Source organism: Leptonotus elevatus, chromosome 19, assembly GCF_054856555.1.
Source record: "Leptonotus elevatus isolate MCC_2025b chromosome 19, RoL_Lele_1.0, whole genome shotgun sequence".
NCBI lineage: Eukaryota > Metazoa > Chordata > Actinopteri > Syngnathiformes > Syngnathidae > Leptonotus > Leptonotus elevatus.
In genome coordinates, this window is record NC_141257.1 from 10,574,857 (window position 1) to 10,594,840 (window position 19,984).

General features: G+C 41.0%; 2 protein-coding genes across 11 annotated transcripts in view; one reads left to right on the forward strand and one right to left on the reverse strand.

Moving 5' to 3' along the window:
• Positions 1-20: 20 nt before the first annotated feature.
• On the reverse strand, positions 21-12,262 carry sgce (sarcoglycan, epsilon). 3 transcript variants are annotated; one of them, XM_086063063.1, is made up of 12 exons: positions 12,009-12,262; positions 6,585-6,707; positions 6,201-6,358; positions 5,731-5,803; positions 4,188-4,386; positions 3,945-4,107; positions 3,638-3,852; positions 3,220-3,246; positions 2,083-2,271; positions 1,844-1,887; positions 430-467; positions 21-294 (listed from the first exon to the last, which is right to left on the reverse strand). In XM_086063063.1, exons 1-12 carry the CDS (start codon positions 12,043-12,045, stop codon positions 244-246), a joined length of 1,317 nt encoding a protein of 438 aa, XP_085919189.1. In that variant the 5' UTR covers positions 12,046-12,262; the 3' UTR covers positions 21-243. The 3 variants fall into 3 exon arrangements, with proteins under 3 accessions (XP_085919189.1, XP_085919190.1, XP_085919191.1); XM_086063064.1 differs by lacking the exon at positions 3,220-3,246 and having other exon boundaries at positions 12,009-12,260; XM_086063065.1 differs by lacking the exon at positions 430-467 and having other exon boundaries at positions 12,009-12,260.
• ppp1r9a (protein phosphatase 1, regulatory subunit 9A) overlaps positions 10,123-19,984 on the forward strand; it is a 37,615-nt gene continuing 27,753 nt past the window's right edge. Inside the window, exons 1-2 of one of the 8 annotated variants that reach the window (XM_086063054.1) lie at positions 10,123-10,323; positions 16,175-17,640. In XM_086063054.1, coding sequence (XP_085919180.1) covers positions 16,321-17,640 — 1,320 coding nt within the window. In that variant the 5' untranslated portion in view covers positions 10,123-10,323; positions 16,175-16,320. Of the gene's footprint in view, positions 10,324-14,260; positions 15,195-16,174; positions 17,641-19,984 lie in introns of those variants that run through there. The other 7 variants (XM_086063060.1, XM_086063055.1, XM_086063056.1 and 4 more) reach the window with 7 other exon arrangements.

The following is a 19,984-nucleotide window of genomic DNA, read 5'->3' on the forward strand; positions in this document are numbered from 1 at the left end:
AAGTTCATATTGGACCAGAAAGAAGAAAAACATTACTTTATTGATGTGATGTCACATTTAATGTAAAACAATCCATTTCCTTCAAGAGGGCTATTGTGCAAAAAAAGTAAAAATAAATTTGACAAATACTCTAAAATATTCAAATGTGACCATTCACAGCACAGTGAAGTGGGGGAAAAGTGTATTGATGTTAAAGTTTCTTTTACACATGAGACATGCAGATTTAGCAACCTCAACGCCAGATCACAAATTAAACTCTTCAGCCACCTTCCTCTCCTCAGGAATACCATTTACCTACAAATTAGAAGAGAAAAAACGATGATTAATTCAAATCTTTTTGTACTAGTCCATAGTTGGAAGACAATTCATGAATTATTAATCGTTTGGACTACAAGTTCAATAGTCCACTTAAGTCGTAACATTGCCTACCTCCAACCTTCGAAATGTAGACATGACATAACTATCTCCTTTGTTAGCAGTGAAAAAGAAAATGAAGTTAGTGAGTGTACCAAGCACACAGCAGGGAGCGCCCTTGTCCCGCCCCTTGATCCGCAGTGTTTCTCTTTTTTTTTTAACACTAAATTGTTTTGTTTTGGATATTTTATCCCTAAAAAATACATACCTAATATTACTTTAAGATATTATGCACAATTTCAACATTATAAACTAATAATAAAATGTCTTGCATCTAAAAAGGAAATAAAAAATGGACCTAAATACTGTACACGTTTTAAAACTTGAAAACGATTATTTTATGTGCCGTTAGAGGGCGCTACCACACTTGTGAGAATCATTCAAAGAAGAGCTCTGGACGTCACGTGACTAATTACCGCTTGCATTTGTTTCAGCAGCCATGCTGACAGATTAGTGGGGGCAGTGAGAGGATTTACAATTAAGACCATTGATAAAATTTGCGTTTATCAGCCAAGAAAGAGCTTTTTCCAGCGATGGCAGATGGGGACAAGTTGAACTACAATGGTTAGTCCTTGCGATAATGTACTTGAAAGTTACAAGTTTTGATTAGGCAGAACTTTGACAGTTTGAAGGGTGAACCTAAATGTTTGAGTCCACCCACAGGGATTCTTGACTTCTAAATGATCCACCATCTTATGATGGCAAGCTTATTTTTAAATTACTTTATTGAACATAGAAAATGACAAACTAATGCTAGATTCGAGGAAAGTGGACTTTTCGCCCCCTTGAACTCGGAAATCCCATTTGCAAAGTCGGCAAAAAAAAGTAGCCTGACTTCACCGACCGACTTCAATGTGACGTCTCTCTACAATGGCGACCTCTATGGAAAAACATACAGTAAAAGGTAAAACAATTTACTCAAGTATAAAACTTGATAGCTTTCTTCGTTCATAAATATTTAACATAACGTAACGTAACACAAAGTAGGTAACAGTATGAAATAAGATAAATACATAAATAAAGATAAATTGCGAGAAGGCAAGTTTCCTGGAAGTCGAAATGTGTTTTGAGGACAAAAATGAAAAAACTATTTATCACTATCTGCACTTTTGGTTGTTTACTTTTGACTCAAACACTTTCACTCTAACTTTTGAACCCAATGTGCTTCTGTGGCGCTCCGACCTTCTGTTCACCCATAATAGATGTCAAAATTACCATTTCTGTCAAACCTTTTAGTTAGTTAGGGGTTGAATAAATCTACCATTGTCAAATTAGCGACACGTTTATTTAGCCTGCCAAAATGGTGTTGTTTTTACATATGCCACAGTGCATTGTGGGATGTGTGACATCAACACCCAGAGTTTCTTTATTTTATTTTATAGTGTTCAATGCATGCACATGATGGTCGACAAAGATAACACAAACAAACCTGATGGTCGTTGTTGTGGTATGGTAATCTGGTTTTGCAGGTTCCTGAAGTCAAGGACATTTTGTGAGAGGAAATTCACACACAAGAGCCTTAAATGGCATGCGAAAAGCATATTATCACATAGTTTTCTACTCCAAGCCCATTATGGACAAATCACGGGACAGCTCGAAGCTCTTAAGCTGTGCTTGTATGTTTAAAACAGAAAAAAACCAAAACAAGATTAGGTTTCCTGTACTCACGTCTGCGTCTGCATGAGGGGCATGCTGGTGGTCTCGTAGTTGTCGGGGTGGATGGGCGGAATGACCTCACCGCTGACCGGGTTGAAGACGGGCAGCGTGGAGAGCGGCCAGGAGATTTCTCGGTTTTTAGACATGCTGCGCATCTCTTTGGTGGACTTCTGGATGGAGCTGTGGTGGACCAGTTGGATGCTGGACGGGCCAAAATTTGACATACAGTCTGTTACTGCTGTTAACATCTTGTAGTTATTTGTTTTAATTTGAAGTTCAAATTTGGAAAATGTATTTAGTCAGATGTGTATTCAGCAAGCACTGGGGGGGGGGGGGATCTCTATTATACATCTTTATTTAGAAATACAGTATAACAATATATTAGCAATTCAATACTTAGAATAAAGTAGAAAAAAATACTTTATTTCAGTAGTTCAGATCAAAAAGTATAACTCGAACATTGGAGAATATATCATACGGCCAATTCCTACCTAAATATTAAAACCTCATTTAGATGCTTTTTTAAATGTAATATTCTGATTCTTAGATTACATTTTCAGTTGTCATCTTAAAGAATCACAATTATTAAAAAATTGATATTTCACTATATACCAAACCTAATTGCCTTTTTAAGTGAAATACTGAGTATGGGATTTTACACAATGTTCTAATTGCGAGCTACCTGTAAATGAAAATTTGTATTTTACAAATATTTTGAGCCTATTGTGTTGTCTAGCATATTTGCAATTCACGTTGTGTTGCAATAAAAGTATTGCTTTGGCGCCATTATGTGGCATCTTGGTGTTTGAAGTGAGTTCAGGAACTTCGTTTAGACATTATGTAGTGCTGAGGAACTACGTTGATGTGACTTGAGGAGTTAAATTAAGACAAATATTTCTTTGCCAGGGCATTTCGGTGTCAAGGAAGTAAGTTGCAGTCGATTAAGGAGCTAATCGCAGTAGGGCGGAGAAAACCATACATCGGCGCTTTACACATTGAAGTAATTTCATATATTGCCTCCATTTTGGAGCAGCCCTCGAAGATGAATGGATGCTGACACAGTGACGAGTATATGAAAACTGACAAAAAAAACATGGAGGACAGAGAAAGGGAGAGAGAAAAAAACCACAGGAGAGGTAAAACACTTACGCTGATGTTTGCATGTTTCTTTTTTTCCTAGAAACAAAACAAAGATGGAATGAATTAACTACGAATAGCAGTGGTAACAGACACGATGACACTCAAATGGACACATTGGTGACGATGGGATGGATGATGGATCCTCCCGAGCCTGTAAAAGGCGACACGGGGAACAGTGGATGAAAAGCTGCCGTTCCGGCCCAGGATAGCGCTAGCAAGATGCTAACATCCCTGCGCTCACTAACAACGGCATTTTGCAAATGAGAGAAAACTCCCCTAGCTTAAGCTGAAGCGTAAAATTATTACTTTGGCGCCATGTTGGTATCAAGTTACTATGTTGAAGTGAGTTGAGGAGTTTCATTTCTGCAAATAGTGCTATGCTGCCATCTAGTGGCATCTATTGCACCGGGATTCAGTTGACACTTACACCCCTTCCCTTCTGCAGCACATGGTGTAGCCCAGCATGAGGAGGAGAACGAGCGCCACCGCCGAAGGAACAGCCAGCGTCACGACGAAGTCCGTGAAGTAGTCCCGGCTCTTCAGAGACTCCGACGGCGGGTTGTACTCCCCCAATTCAGGTAGGACCCCGGGACCCGGCTCGGGGCGTGTCACGTATACCGGGACGACTTTGTTGATGTCAACCTAAATCGTAAATAAGAGCGTGGAAGTGAGATTCAAGGGTTCTGAAACGATCCCCTGTGGGGGAAAATAAATAAAATAATCGGTCCCCCTACCAGAGAGATTTTGCACCAGTCGATGTGAAACTGAGCTCGGAACTTTTTGTCACAGCTGATGGCGGGCTCCATCTCCTGACTGCAGCGCAGGTGGTTGTGGGGGCTCTCCACCTCGCGCAGGCATGACGAAAAGGGGACATCGGCGCCCACCATCACGTACACGCTACGGACAGCAACAGGAAAAAAAAAAGACCGTCTTTTAGCCATTTGTTGGATTGGAAGTATTTCTTCCTACATCCTCACCCTTCCTTCAAGTTATTAATAGGCAGCGGCACACGTCCCCCGCGGTCTAACGCGGAGGTGATGTTGATGGCGTTGAGGCGCTCGGGTTGCCACACGTTCTTCACGGCACCCAGAAAATCTCCGAGCACCTCGCTGGCCAGCATCTCCTCCACGTTCATGTTTTTGATGTAAAACTCGGCCTGGTAGGGTAGCGGGAACTCTACGGCGGGATGAAGAGAGCAGTGAAGGGAATGAGGGCAGATGTTAATCCATAAAGCTGCGCTGGCTTTGTTATCATCATGAGTCCTGACTAGGAGATCTCTTTGCATGCTGCTGTCTGATTCCCTTTGCTCCAGATGGTTGATGACATCACGAGAGGAGTGATGACCATATTGTGAGTGGTCAATGACACAGGATGTGAACATATAGACACATATGTGAGGTGCTGGTTCAGGCGTGACAGAACAGGATTATGTGTAATATGTCCCATGGCATTATATCAGCAATTATAAACAATATGTGTACATTTTCCAATTGCCATTAAGTTGCCGTTCTGGAGTGGTCAACCATGTAATCCAATTGTAATGGAAATACAGTACATATTAATTAATTTTGTTTTGATCATTTCTAATTTTATTTAATGTCAATTTTCTTTATACCTACTCTAAAATTAAAAGCTCAAATGATGCATTAAATTGTCTGTGAAAGTAGACCTCGCCTAGCTGAATTCACTATAGTTACGCTTTCAAACATTTAAAATAAATAATATAAATAATAAAATAATAATAATAAATATATATTATATAATAATATATAAAACAGTAATAATAATAAATATGCAAAAACCTTTAAGATATAAAATAGAGGTTAATTAATCTGCAACTAATTGACTATGAAATTAATTTAATAGTTTATGATAATCAATGAATCACTTAGATATCTTTTTTAAATTAAAAATGTCCAAATGCTCAGAATTTCAGTTCCTCAACAGGAAATATTCTTAAATCTGTGCAGTCCTCCATGAAAGTGGACTGATTATCATTTTTTTAAACAAAATAAAACAAATGCATTTATTTTGGAAAACAGCTATCAACGTTTTTTCCATTTTTCTCACGTAACAGACCAAACCAGTAACTGAATCATAATTTATTTTTGTGCACTGTCTATTTGAAATAATGTCCTGCTTTTGAAAAACGGATGGAAATCCTTTTATCCGGTTAATCGAAATGTAATCGACAGATTAATCAATTACTGAAATAAATTAGTTGCAGCCATACTTTAAAATAAAAAACAAAACTAAAATATTCAAACCTCTTCTTGTATTTATATTTGCAATATATTGATAGTCAACTGTTGGTGTTTTGACTTAATAAATTATTGATTAAAAGTAATAAATGTTTTTTTTTCTTTAGAGGAGCCCATTACACCATTCCAGAAGTGATTTAGCCCTCAGGATTTAATCGGGGATCTGTTGTGTGTGTGTGTGTGCGTGTGTGCGTGTGTGCGTGTGTGTGTGTGTGTGTGTGTGTGTGCGCGCGCGCTAAGCTCTCACACTGGCGCTTACCCTCGGTGGCCATGATGTTTATGACCAAGTTGTTCCGTGCTGTCTCGAAAGTGCGTCGGTTATAGGCGGTAATCTGCAACACACAAGGGGGTGAGGCTTTGAGCTCAGATCAGATCAGTGCGGCTTATACGGCAACTCTATGGCGCGGGTTGAGCTCCGGAGTCCGGCATACAGAGGCGGACTCGCAACGCTGCGTGGAGGCACATGCTGGGACCGCTAAGCCTTTCAGGAAAATAATTTTGACAGTAGCTTACAAATAAAGCATAAATAACATAATGGAATTAAGCCTGGTGGCTAAAATCACAAAATTGTACCATGCTGCTAATGAAAGAAAATCAGCGGAGATCAGCAAAATTATATTTTATAATATTGTGGTCAGGAGGGTCATTAAAAAAAAAAACGATTTAAAAAAGAAATACACTTTAAAAAAACAACAACAATATTTTCCCCTTTCCACACTGATGACACACCTCAATGACGGTGGCCTTGCCCACATGCTCGGCGGTGGGGGATCCGTAGAGCACGCCGTCACTATTGAGCGTCCTCTGGATGTAGCGCAGCCAGCCGGGCCGGTCTGGGTAGCCCAGGAGGTTGGTGTTAAAAGTGATGGGGTCGTTGGCGGCGTCACCTGCAGCCAAAGTAGCTTCATTTAGATGCACTGCGATGTTCGGACCTCAATAACGTTCATTTTTCATCTACAGCACCGAATGTGAAGCGTTGCCAGCAAAGCACTGTTCTCCACTGGAATACCACACTTTTGAATGCATAGTGTGACTTTCAACAACCCGCACAAACTCAAAGATACAAATTAAAAATAAAATATATATAAAATATATTTGACAGTGTTGTTGTACCTGATTTTGGGTAGAGAGGAAACTCCCCTTTGAAGTGCTCTCTTTCTAGGACGTGGACGAACAGGACGCCAGCAGACGGGTAGACATTACGGTCCGCGTGCGACCTCGACAAGATGGTGATCACTGAAACAAGAGTGTGAATGTGTTACAATCAGAAAAGCAACAATATGTTAAACTAGTGCCTTCAAAGTTCTTCAAAATCATTTTGTTGGTATTCTAACTTGTAAAAAAGTTGAATAGTGTCTCATCCAGATTAACTACTTTTGTGGTTGATGATAATTGGTGGACTAGAAAGGTCCCCTCTCATGTTAGCATTAGCTATGAGCTAGCAGTTACACAATAATCACCCAAGCTTTATTGTGTCAACTTCTTTAGCTGCTAACCTTTCCCTTATCTTGTTTCTCTAAAATGAAATTTCACATTACACAGTTTGTACACAGGTACCTCCAAAAGGTGTAATAAACAGACCTAAATATTCTTTAAACTATGCCTCTAAAGTAACACAATAAATTAATCGTGGTAGCAAAGTTCGACTGCTGATGTTAGCGAGTAGCCATGAGTTAACTGCCGCTAGCTAGCTACCATATTTATGGCTTGCTACTATGTCATCACTTTTGACATTAAAATAAAATAAAATAAAAATAATAGTCAATAAAGTGAAGTATTTAAATAATGTTTTAGTATTTTAACGTTTAATATTACACTGTTTAATAATTTGTACACTTTCGAGTTAAAAATATTGCATTTATTATACACTCATCAATTGTCTTGCAATCTTAGTGTTTAAAGTGATAATTTATTTTTTGACACTAATAGAAATAATAAAACAATATTTACTATAATAATAATTCTGTTTGGACAACTAGAAGGGCATGAGTTGTTTTCATGCGCTCATGTTTCACCCACTCAATTTTAGATGTAAACATAACGTAAAAAGTGTACACAATTCAATACCGGAGGTTATTTGCGGCTTTTTTTCTTCTTCTTCCAAGCTGGCCCCTCTTTGCCCTCTCCAAGGCCTCCCCCCTTCCTCCTACCCACTTATCTTCCTACATGATTATTTTCCTCTCTTTTTGCCCTTTCTCTCTCCCGCAGTGGGTGGGCACTCTTTCTTTAATCGCCATAGGAGATTGAGGGCACAAGGAAGGAAGAAAAAAAAAAAAAAAACAAGAGTGGGAAGAGAAAACGTTTGCCTGTGGTCACACAGCACGGCACGCATACAGTAGAAATGTGTGTGTCTGCTTTCCCACTGGCAGTTTTTTTCTCAAATATATTTTTATCCACTCCCCATCAGTATCAAACTGACATTGCTAACATAAGTGCCACTATTACACATGAATAGGACTAAGCCCTCTCTCCTTACGCGTAGACTGACGCTCCCAATGAGAATCTCATGAAGAAAGTAATAGAGGATTTCGCTTTTAATCCACGTCCATGAAAGAGGAAATCTCCATTGTTAAGGGAGGTTTAAAAAAAAAAAAAAAAGATTAGGGCTCACTGTTACATGGTGACATGTGGCTAAAGCGTCTCAATGTATTAAATTAAAAAAAGCACTGAGGAGCAAGTTAGAAATCGAAAGACTAAACATGTGCATGTTAAATGGGGCAACATCTGACGCAGACGTTGACCTGGCCATATGTCTGAAGTCCCGAGGGCTCAGTCACAGCTGGCTACGATCAATGGCCTTTTAGCCGATACTTGACATGGTATTACTTAAAAATATGATGTCAGATTTGTGAGGATTTTTTGGGGGATATATTTGATCATAAACAAGGTGGAGGAGTGGGATCTGAGGTTGGCTCAGACCTGTGCAGTTAAATGTTAAATGTTTTTTTTTTCATTCCCAAAACATACTTCATAGGTTAAATGAAGATTCTAAATAGTCATTAGGTGTGAATGAGATTGGCTGTTGTACCCTGCCTGTGGCCCAAGGTCAGTCATAAGACACCCACTGTATGCATCATTCCAACAACTTCATTAAATACACCTGCACACTTGATGAGAGTCGATACAAACAACAATAATGCTTAGTTTTGGTTGACAGCTGACACCAACATTGTTATATTATTACCAGCACACAGGTGTACCTAATGTCACGGCAGGTGATCGTATCTCTCCAAGGACGGCTAGCGTGAACTAAGCGAGACAAATCCTCTTACGACAGCCACAATGGCCACCCTCGTATTACAATCGAGACCAAGAATTAAAAACTCGCACAGTGGTTGGTGCCCTCGACAAAGCGCTCCACATTCTGTTCTATTATCCTCCCTTTTGGGCCTCAGCACTTCTTTACCGCACAAAAGGATGAAGGGCCTCCGGCTTGCACTCATGGTCAAGTGCTGGCTATTCTACTGTCAGCTAAAATTCAATGTGATTAAATCATTTAGTTAGCGTGACCAGATTTTTTCAAATAAAAAACTGGGATAGTAACTTCTCACTTGGAACTATTTATAACAAATGTATAGTGAATCTGTTGACCACTGGTAGTGTTGTTATTACTACTTTAGCTAATGCTAAATATTGGTTGACAGTTCAACAGCGCTAAACAATGTAATGAACTCACCATTATCCAACCTTTGTAACATTGGAAACGCGCCACCAGCAATGCTCAGCTCGCGTTGAGTCAGACTACATTTCCCATGATTCTTAGACAAGGAAGCAGGAAGTAGTTCTCGTTTAGGTATGACGCAAACGTGAAAGTAAATATGAAGGAATTTAACAGTTAAATTCATTTTTAATGTGTTTACTCTGAGTTACTAACACATGGCTGAAACAATTGGCTTGCTAACTAGCCTAAACAATAAAATAAAATAAAAAAACAGGACACCGGATGGGACCTGATTAATAGTGAGACAAATCTGCTAATGTGCCAAAGATTCACATACTCTGCAATTAATTGGGGGCATTGTGTCAATTAGAGAGGGGGGCAATATTTGAGACAATATGGACTAGGTACCACAATCACACTTGCTTAGTCTCGTATATTTAGACCGTATCTGTGACTATCACTGGCTGACTTACCTTGAGGCTGTGCTAATAGCATCAAATCAAGTTTTGCCATTCATTGTCTTGGTTTAGCCCTCCTCAGATTACGACCTGCCGTTCCTACTGTACGTAATACATCAACCATTAACGGTTAATACATAACTGTTCAATGCAGACTGAACTGTCTGCTTTTAAAACTAATGCATAGAAAGACAAAAGGTTTGAAATGAGTAGCAAATCTCAATTCCACAGTTCACATAAATGTCAGTGTCCGTTATTCTCAATGCATTTCATAAACTAACACAATGACAATTATTAAAACTGATGTCCATAAATGACAAACAAGCCTTAAGGGGACTTTGGAAATGGGTAACTTGGTTTGACGGTTTCCTGGTCCAAGCTTAAGTCTGAGTAGTGAGGCCCCATTCAAAAATCCTGATAACCCAGAGTAGCAGACAGGCCTCTAGCCAGCCGATGTATAGAAAAGGGAGGGACAGCCTTCAGCTTCATGTGTGCAGGGCGCTCCAGTCAGGAGGAATGCATGTGCTTCTTTGGTTTTCAGATGGGGAGCATAGGAAAACAACGACTGCTACTGTTCAGACGAACTCTTTGGCATTGTGCCTGTACTGATTGCCTGTGAGCACACAACCTGGAAGCGAAAGTCGCTAACGTCTCCGCAAGCAGACGACGATGGCAGGAGACAAGTGTGGACAAACAGTTTAATCTTCAAGAGCTTTGACTTGGCTTGGAAAAGGTAAGCTGAATCAGTGTTGTGAATATTCCTCAATAGTGAGGATTCAGCACAGTAGAAATGGTTTTGTGTCACTTCAGCAGTAAAACTTTTAGATTATGAAAGGATAAGTTTAACTGAGTGAACCACTGTTAGCGCAATAACACCAACGCGGTGAGATGGCAAACAAGTGACAACATTCATGCCAGTATTAATGGGGGAACCAGTTGAGCATGACATTGTGTTATGACAGTGAGAAGGAGGAAGATAGGGGGGACAGCGGGTCAACACATGAAGTGCACCACTGCACACACCCACTCACCATCGCTGTACAAGGCTGTTCTCTGCTTCCAGCCTGTGGTTCTCTCCTTTTGGACATTTCCCTCATGCAAAGCAATGTGTATGGCGTTGCTGGCATACACAATGTAAACTAGAGGATCAATGGATGAAAGAACCAGTTGATCAAGAGTGTCATTCAGTGTCCATTTTTGTATCACACGTGCCTTTGTTATTGATACGGCTAGCTAGAACAGCAAGTAACTGCCATATTTAAAACCATTACAATTATTCCAAACAAACTCTATGATGAGTATAGGACTTATTTTCTGTTTGTATCGATAATTGGGTCAGATTTGAAGAAGCCGTAAATGACGTCCAACATTTTCTTTTTTCTTTTTTATTATATCTGCCGAACTTTTGAAATGGTGTTTGACTACTATAACAATCTCCCTAGTTTATATGCTAGTCACAGGCAAAAGCAATACAATACGTGTAAAGGAAGCGTTTGCTTTGGGTTGCATTGTGGAAATTTTTTCAGAATTGTCATTGACATTTAGGCCTACTGTTAAACCTATAAAATGAGGTTACAGTATACCAGTGATTCCCATTTGTGCTTTGAGATTTGCTGCGTCAAATGCCAGTTTCACTAACTGGTCCAAAAATGACCATTTACTACAGATTACATATTATTTATCTAGCAAAGCCATTAATGTATAAAACCTAAACTCCACACATCAGTGAACTCTTGCATATTCGTAAATCACTTCTTCTTTCTTTTTTTTTTTTTTACCTATCTGTTATTTACAGAAAAACTCCGCGCATGGCTTTTTTTGTGTGTGTATAGGGAACCATCTGGTGGCATCAAGTCAAGTAATTATGTTGATATGAGTTGAGGAACTTCATTTTGAAAGAAAGCAGTTCTGTGTCGCCATAGCAGCAGGGCAAGATTTATTTTTCTCATGTGTAATGAGAAATACTGGGTTTATAGTTTACCTGAATTTATGAATAATTAACAAGCTTTCTGACAGTATGTTTTGCTAAGAATCTTTAAAAAAAAATACATACATTTTCCATTGGGAAAAAAAAACTAACAGGAACAAGGCATTAATTAGCATGATAATGATGAGCTACAACAACACAAGGCACGTCATACATGAACAGTTATTTTAATAGCACATTAAGATGAATAACGTGACGCAAACAGCAACGCTTGATACTCCATGTTGAAGACACACGTTAAAAACAGTTTCTAAGGCTTAGCGTTTAAGGCGCTCCACCCGAAAAGCGCTATTTTAAATAGTCTTTTTTTTTTTTTTTCATGACTGCTTCACTGTGGCTGCACGCAAGGCTAACTGAGCAGCTAGCTCGATAGCTAACTGTCATGGATACGCAGCAAACGTCAGCTATTTGCCGGCTTCATCGTTACATACCCGAGGCGAGCCACACCGCGACGACCGCAGCGGACATGGTGCTTGTCCTTCTTGTAAGTCTCACATGAAGCTAAATGTTTGTGTCCGAATCGCCGCTGGGTTTGACAGCCATGAGTCTAAAAAGCATCCTGCAGCATTCCTTCCTCCTCCGCCTCCTTCTTTGGCTGGAGCACACAGCAAGACTTCTCACTGGCTCAACATCTGCGTGGAAAAAGATGGCAGTCTTCTAAAAGGGAAAATGACCAAACTATGGTGTGGAAATGTGGAATGAAATTCTATACGTCACTCCTTCAAACAAACGTTGGGAGACTCCTTAAGTATTTCACTAAATCATTCTTATTTAGTATTTTAAAGCTATATAGTAGCTATTTATATACACCATTTTACCTAAAACATAGCCAAAGCAATGTTATACAAATGTGCCTTTTTTTTATTTCCACGCTCCAACACAAGGAATGAGTTCTGGAATATTGGATTTATGCTGCAAGATGAAAATAGACATCAAAACAAAGATGATGATGTCATGACATAACTGGAACATCACAAAGTAGTTAATAAGGTTCCGATTTGCTGGTCTTTTACTATGTCCTCTCCTATATCGTTCAATGACCGGGCACATGCATTAAACAGCATCATTTTAGGTAGTTTTCATTTAGTTCTGTTCAAAACTAGCCATACAGTTTTGACAACTCAATGCAGAGAGCAGTTATGCAATATGGTGGGGTTATTTATTTATTTATTTATTTATTTGTTTGTACATAAAGGAATAGAGTGTAACTTTTTCTGCTACTAATATTTTCATGCCTCCCAATCTAGCCACACACTTAGGGCCACATTTACTAAGTACTAGAAAGTGGGCGCTCAGTTGTGTGTTGACATCAGATTCGACATGCTGTTGGTGGATATGTTGCCCCCACAGCTAGCGACATGGCCAAATGCGACTGAAATAGGGAAAAAAAAAAAAACGGTTGCCAACTTTTTGCAAGCTACCAGAGTTATATTTGGAATCGGTCAAATTGCCCAGTCACCCTAATTAACTCATTCACTGCCATTGACCGCTATAAATGTCAAAAATTCATTTGAACTATTCCTCTATTAGTTAGTTTAGCTTTTGTCAACAAGAGTATGAAAACCTAGATTTTTTAAAATTGTACATTTAGAACAGATATACAATTTGTGATTAATCATGTTAACTTGTGAAGTCATGCGGTTAATTACGATAAAAAATGTACGCCCCAAATTTTTTATATCCTTTTATTATTATTATTATTATTATTATTCATTCACTGCCATTGACGGCTATAAATGTCAAAAATTCATTTGAACTATTTGTATTAGTTCAACATTTTTTCCACTTTTGTTAACAAGAGTATGAAAACCTAGAATGTTTTATTGTACATTTAGAACAGACATAAAATTAGTGATTAATCGTGAGTTGACTAGTGAAGTCATGCGATTAATTACGATTTAAAAAAATAAATCGCCTGTCACCCCTAATTTCTGATCATCTTCTTTTTTTCTTTTCTTTTTAATGAATTTATGGCAGTGAATGAGTTAGAGACACAAAATCAACCAGCACAATTCATCTCAGGTTTGATCAATGTTGTATTATATACCAGAACCTAGAAAAAATACGGCCCGGGGCCCACATCCGGCCCGCCTACAGTCTCGGGTTGGCCCGCACGGTGTCCATGAGATCACAATAAAATGTAATGTGGTCGGTCCTTTATTTTGTTATGTTATACTTTAGTTTCTATTTTACCTGCACACGTGTGGACAGTACAAACGAGCAAGAGCTACTTGTCTGCCATGTTGCCAATTTAGTGACATTTTAGCTATATTTTCTGAACACTTGAGACCAAAATCCCCCCCCCCAAAAAAAAAGAGACTAGTAACAATGACAAGTTAATGTTTTTGTTTTGTTTGTTTGTTTACTGATCATCATGACGTGAATGGTGATTGTTGACGAAATTTCAAAGAAAACAAAAACGAAGGAATTTATTTATTTATTTAACTTACTTGTTTGTTATGTTTGTGTTACCCCTCATTGGTTAGACCACTTAAATGCAGCTGTGTGAGACCTGGTCAACTATAATCTGTCTAGACCCCCTGTAGAGAATGACCTAGCAGACAGATGGTCGTGTTTCGGCCCCATGGCTCCCTATCGGAGCCGCAGGGGCCCTTCATTCAACCCTCACGTTAACGTGGAGTTAATTATAATGTGCACAATTTGATCCATCTATTATGCATACTGCACTACACTCTGTTTCCTCACCAGGCGGATTCACATCCATTGGCAGTGTGTTGCCTTTCTGTTCTCTCACCCCCAGGATTATTTTTAAGTTGCTAAGCAACATCTTCACACCACCAACCAGCATTTAGGCTGTGCTGTATAGGAATGTGCCACAACAGTCATTATATAGGTCAAACCATTCACGAGGATGTTAATGGGCATTGATTTGGAAAAATTCTAAATTTGTCTACGGGTGCAAATGTGATTGGCTGGCGGCCTGTCCAGATACTCCTACATTTGTCCAAAAAATTAATTGATTATAAAAGCTTTAACTTGATGGCACTTTATTTTGTTAAACTGGTGTGGAGAACTTTGGCGAAACCTTCAATTTCCCCACTTAGCCCTGGTGGTCCTTGACCCTGTTTACTCCACCCACTCATGATGATGTGCAGCAGGCAGTCAGCGTGTGAAGTTGCAGAAGCTGCGTGCTGCTATTTGTGCCAGACTGCAGCCCACCACCACCACGCAGCAGCTTATCGGAGCAAACCATTCCAGCTCTCCAGCTTCTGACACCTGCCACACCGGCTGTTTACATCACACACACAAAAAAAAGGATTTCGCTGTTCTCACTTTGCTATACCAAGGATTTGGGACGCTGCCGCCCTGTGGACGCCGCAGCCGAAAAAGCACCGGCGAGATGCTCGCCCAGGCTGCGCCGGTAACCCCGTCGTGATCATCACCCGCCGCCTGCAATGGCGCTGTAGCCGCTCCAGTCGGTGTGCATCCCCACACGGTGGCCATTCCGTCCGGGACTCTCCGAACAAGCGTGGGTTCCAAATGCGCCTTTCGAAAGGTTTCTGCAGCGAGAGCGTCAGTGTTGTGCTTTTAGCTTACACCGAGTGAAGGTTTCACTTCTTGTGCATCACGCGTCAAACGGAGCCCGAGCCACGTATGTAAGTAGGACTCTTTTGTTTTTGTTGCTCCGAGGTGTTGTGTTTACACGTACAACTTATTTTTATGTGTTCGGTGTTGTGGTTATCTCGTAAACGGAGCTTTCTTCTAGCTATGCGGCGTGTGGCTGTCTGGCTGATGTGCATCGCGCCGCCTATATGTCTCGTTTAAAATTATTACTAAATGTAGCAACTTACTTTCACCCCTCTAATTCCCTCTACCCATTCAGACCAGGGATGTTATTTGCATCTAAACAAGATCCACTTTTTGCACACAGGAGGGTCCAGCATGGTAAACAATGAATATTATATCAGCAATTCAGCACATTTAGATTTCAGACTATGCAGCTGCACGCCTTAGCCCTGTGTATGCATTGTAGACTGTATCGTATGCCTCCCCCCCCCCCCCCTCTGGAATGCAATGCAAAGCAGGATTAAACATTAATGGTTAGTGGTATGGAGTATTTAACTACAGTTGCCTTCCATTCCTGAAGTACACAAAATGCGTGGAGGTGCATTTTGTGTGTTGGTGTACAGTAGAATGACTTTGTGTAAATACATGACAGTGATGGTATGAGGTAAACAATAGACAATAATATCCAAATTTTCACATTCAAATATCTTCAATCTACTTTAAGTACAGTAAGATTTTCTAAAGGTTCCAAACACCAAATAGGGCCCATTCCAGTTTTTCACATCCTCTAGGGACAATACTAAATGTAAGAAAAAAGATTATGTAATAATCGAACGTTATACATTATGCTCATTAGTGGGTTAATGCTTTGGGGAGTTTTATTTGCAGTTCCTCCGAGGGCTTTTATCTGTTTTTTTAGATCTCCGGTCCAGTCACGGCCTATATGCTGTATTTTCCGCAGTCCTGGTTTACAGAATGAAAATAGTCACTGTTTGGGCTTCACCTCATGGCAGAGCGTTATCATTATTTGCCCAATTTGTATCCTTATGTAATTTCCCTGTCTCTGCAGGTGTGAGCAGGCCTTAAAGGATTCTAAAACGGCATCGATTGGACCAGATTTGGCAGCACTGCAGTAGGTCAAACTGAACGCTCAGTCCTGAGTTCTAATGAGGCCACGGCGATGCTGACACCCCCGCTGAATCCAAAGACGTCATAATGCTGAAGACGGAGGCGACGGGGGAGAGGACTAGCCTCCGGAGTGCCTCCCCGCACCGCAATGCCTACCGGGCTGAGTTTCAGGCCCTCAAGAAGGCCTTCGACCAGCCTCAAACCGACGGAAAAAACAAGCCCAAGGACCTCGAACGGGGGAAGCAACCAAGGGGCCGCCAGTATGGCACACATGTCAGCCGCATTAAAAACATGTTCATGCAGATGGGATCAGAAAGTGTAGCGGTCAAGTCAAGGAGTCAAGACGATACCTCACCCCAAAAGCTGGTCAAGCCAACCAACTTCATTAACAAGGCTGACGGCTCGGTGATCAAACTCCAGCATTCCTCGTCGACTGAGAGGGTAGGGGGTACGAGGGCAAAGTTCTCGGAAACCAGGAAGTTGTTTGAACAGCACTCGCGCGACCAATCCCAGTCACCAGTCTACCCCTACGGACGCGATAAACGGGGTTCCCACGAGCACCTTGACGACTGGCGAGGTCCGAGGTCCAACAGAGGCAGTACGGACTCACTGGACTCGCTGTGCTCCAGAACAGAGGCGTCGTCGCCAACCGTTAGCCAACTAAGTGCTGTTTTTGAAAATGCCGACCAACACAACCAGGGTATGCCCTTCAGAGGAGTCAGCAGACGGGCCTTGTACTCACCGGATGGATTCCATCGCCAAGGAGGGGATCTCAGTGAGGACGATGCGCGACAATCTCCAATTGGCGGAACTTACCGCAACAAGATAGGGGGGAAGTTCCCTTCGTCTTTGTCCGCCGATGACCTGCTGAGTGCGAGTCCCGAAGGTGAGGCTGTGGATCGCAAGATAATCCGACGAGACAAGGATGCCCAGGATAAAACTGATGAGAAGCAACTATCTAATGCCACCATAAATGGAAGTCAAGTCAATGGCTCCATCGAGGAGGATAACGATGGGTTAAAAACTACAAATGATGATGTGATCGCCAACAAAACTTTTGAGGATGCAACCCCTGATCCACCGACCAAACAAACTGTTCTGGCTGGAGAAAGCCAAGAAGATCCTTCCAGAGACGACACATCTCCAGACTCTCCCAAAGACCAGGTGGACGAACCTGAAGAGGAATACACCGGGAACGAGCGGGTGATTTTTAACGCAGACGGGGATGCGTGTTACCAGGGTTGGGGGGAAAGTTGCACTGACCCCGAGGATGAGTTGTATGGAGACGACGAAGATATCGTCTACGACCCTGGCTCCGATGTGACCGAGATTCCAGGTCTGGTGGAGGAAAACAAAGAGGACGTCCCTGCAGCGAGGAAGATTCGCTTCAGCACTGCTCCCATTACAGTAAGTTGGGCGCTGATCAAAACTCTTTTAGGTCATTTCAAAAGCAGATTAGAAAGCAAATATCGGAGTCAAAGCTACCTGATTATGAGCTCACTTGGCTAGTACAGTTAGCAATTGCAGTACATCTTTATGAGCCTTGTCCTTGTTAGACCTCCATACAGGGATCTATCCATGGTCCTCCATTATGATACTCGATAAAGCAGCAAATTATCATGTATTTACATTAAATAAGTTGCTCTGAGGCGACGAGGGCTTGTAGCTATTTTATGATGCAAAGCTTGAGGGTTAAAGCATCTGCCCCCCCTGGGAAATTGTGCTCATGAGCAGAACATCTGTGCATGTTAGTCGCGCTGCTTGTATGCCTACACGCTTTTCACACATGCTAGTGTTTGTATTCTCAAAACGCTTTTGTCATTTCACTTCAAATGACATCTGGTTCTAATCAGGGTTTAACCAGGCATATCTAGGCATCTTGTATCATTAAATTTTCTTTCCACAGGATGATGAGACGTGGAAATAACAGTGGTCGTTATGCACTATTTGCAGTAGCAGTTATTTACATGTATTGCGTGTCTTGTTGTGTTTTGTGCGTATGCTGCACACGTTGGACACAATGAGGCGAGTGTAGTTTGTGGATTGTGAAAATGGATTTGGAAGATTACGGGAAATATTTTCGGCTCGTAATCCTCAAGCTTTTAAAATCAATAAGCTCGACGTTTGTGGTAGTAAACATCATATTTTAGGAAGCCTTCTGGATGCTGTTTGTGTTTTGACTGTGAAATTGTGTTTTCAGTCATTTGGTCTGATTGGGTGTGGTGACTGGAGGATAGCAATTGACTGTTTTGACACAGCTGTCAATATTCTGCTTCCTGTATTGATTTATGGAAAAAGTAGGCCTGCGCAGATTTCCGGCATTAATGCCTTTTTTATTGTCTGAACACAGCGAAGAACCACAGAGTCACAACTCGTGTGCTTGGAATACACTTAACCTCAAGTCTTATTTACTTACATTTCCGTGTTCATAGTAGTACCGTATTTATGATGACATCGCTAAGCATTTCACCAAGTATTTGCCACTTATAAGATGATGATGCTAATCTGTGTGGCTAACAAAATCCAATGCAGCTCTGCTTACCCTTTGGCTTGGATGTAGCGTTTCATACAGGGTAGCCTAGTTTCCAATTGTATCATCACAATTTGTCAGCTAAGAAAAACATGTTTACTCTGTTGTTTAATTTCTCCTCACACTCGACTATTTGTATACAGGAAATTAAAAAAGTAAATTTTCCATGAAATGTTCCCTTTAAAACAATACGACTTTATTATAAAGGTTAAGAAAAGGGCATATAGGCATATTGATGCAATTCACAAGACTTACCTACAACTAAAGACCGAACAATGTCAGTCATTGTATTGGGATGTGGGAGGTATCACAAACCTGGCTGTCACAGGTCGAGGATCAATCCTATTAACATGCTGTAATGAACCAAGGCAATTAGGCCTGCTCTTACAGAGAAACCGTTGTTTCGCTAATTACCTTGTACTATCTCTTACAATCGTGTCAATTTGGCTCCTCCCCCTCAGGACTCACCACACACAGCGAAATATAGTCATAATTCAGTCTAAAAATCTTTCAGGTGATAGCGTCAACATCTCCACTCCCTCATCGCCATTATGCAACCCCCTCCCCTCTGCACACAAACATGGTCGTGTCTTTTGTTCGTCTATATAGCGAGGGAGACAAAGACGTGCTCTCAAGCCCCGCACGAGTCCGGCATGACCCCAAGAAGGGAGGAGACTGCAGACTTAGAGCCGATCCTGGCACAGTGTACAGAAAAATCCCACCATCTTTTAATCTTAACAGTTCTTGTAATATTTCTTAGTGCTGCTCCCTAAAGCGGATAAATCATTTTAACATCCAAGCTTTGCCGCCTTAATTGATTTAGAAATCAGGCAGGCAGCTGCTAAGAAGAGAGAGTGCACAACCAGCGTTTTGGCAACAGTTTGTGAACAGCATCATGCTCACGTCTGGATGAGAAGTCCTTTTTGAAAATAGTTGTTATAATGTGTAGAAATGTTATTACATGGCATTCAATGCAAGAGTTTCTGGCATGTGCAATATGTGCGGCCCATTGGTCAGCCACAAAATTACAGCCACAGTGTTCCTAATAAAGTGTCCAGTTACTGTATCCGTTGCCACGTTTCCTTCCATGTCCTTTAACTGGGCTGCAAACATTCTGACCCAGCGAGGAAGTGACTTTAGTGGGCTTCCCGACGGCACTGACCTACAGAAACGAATCCCATCACATGCTCATTCAAGCAACTGGTTTTTAGTGTCACTGGG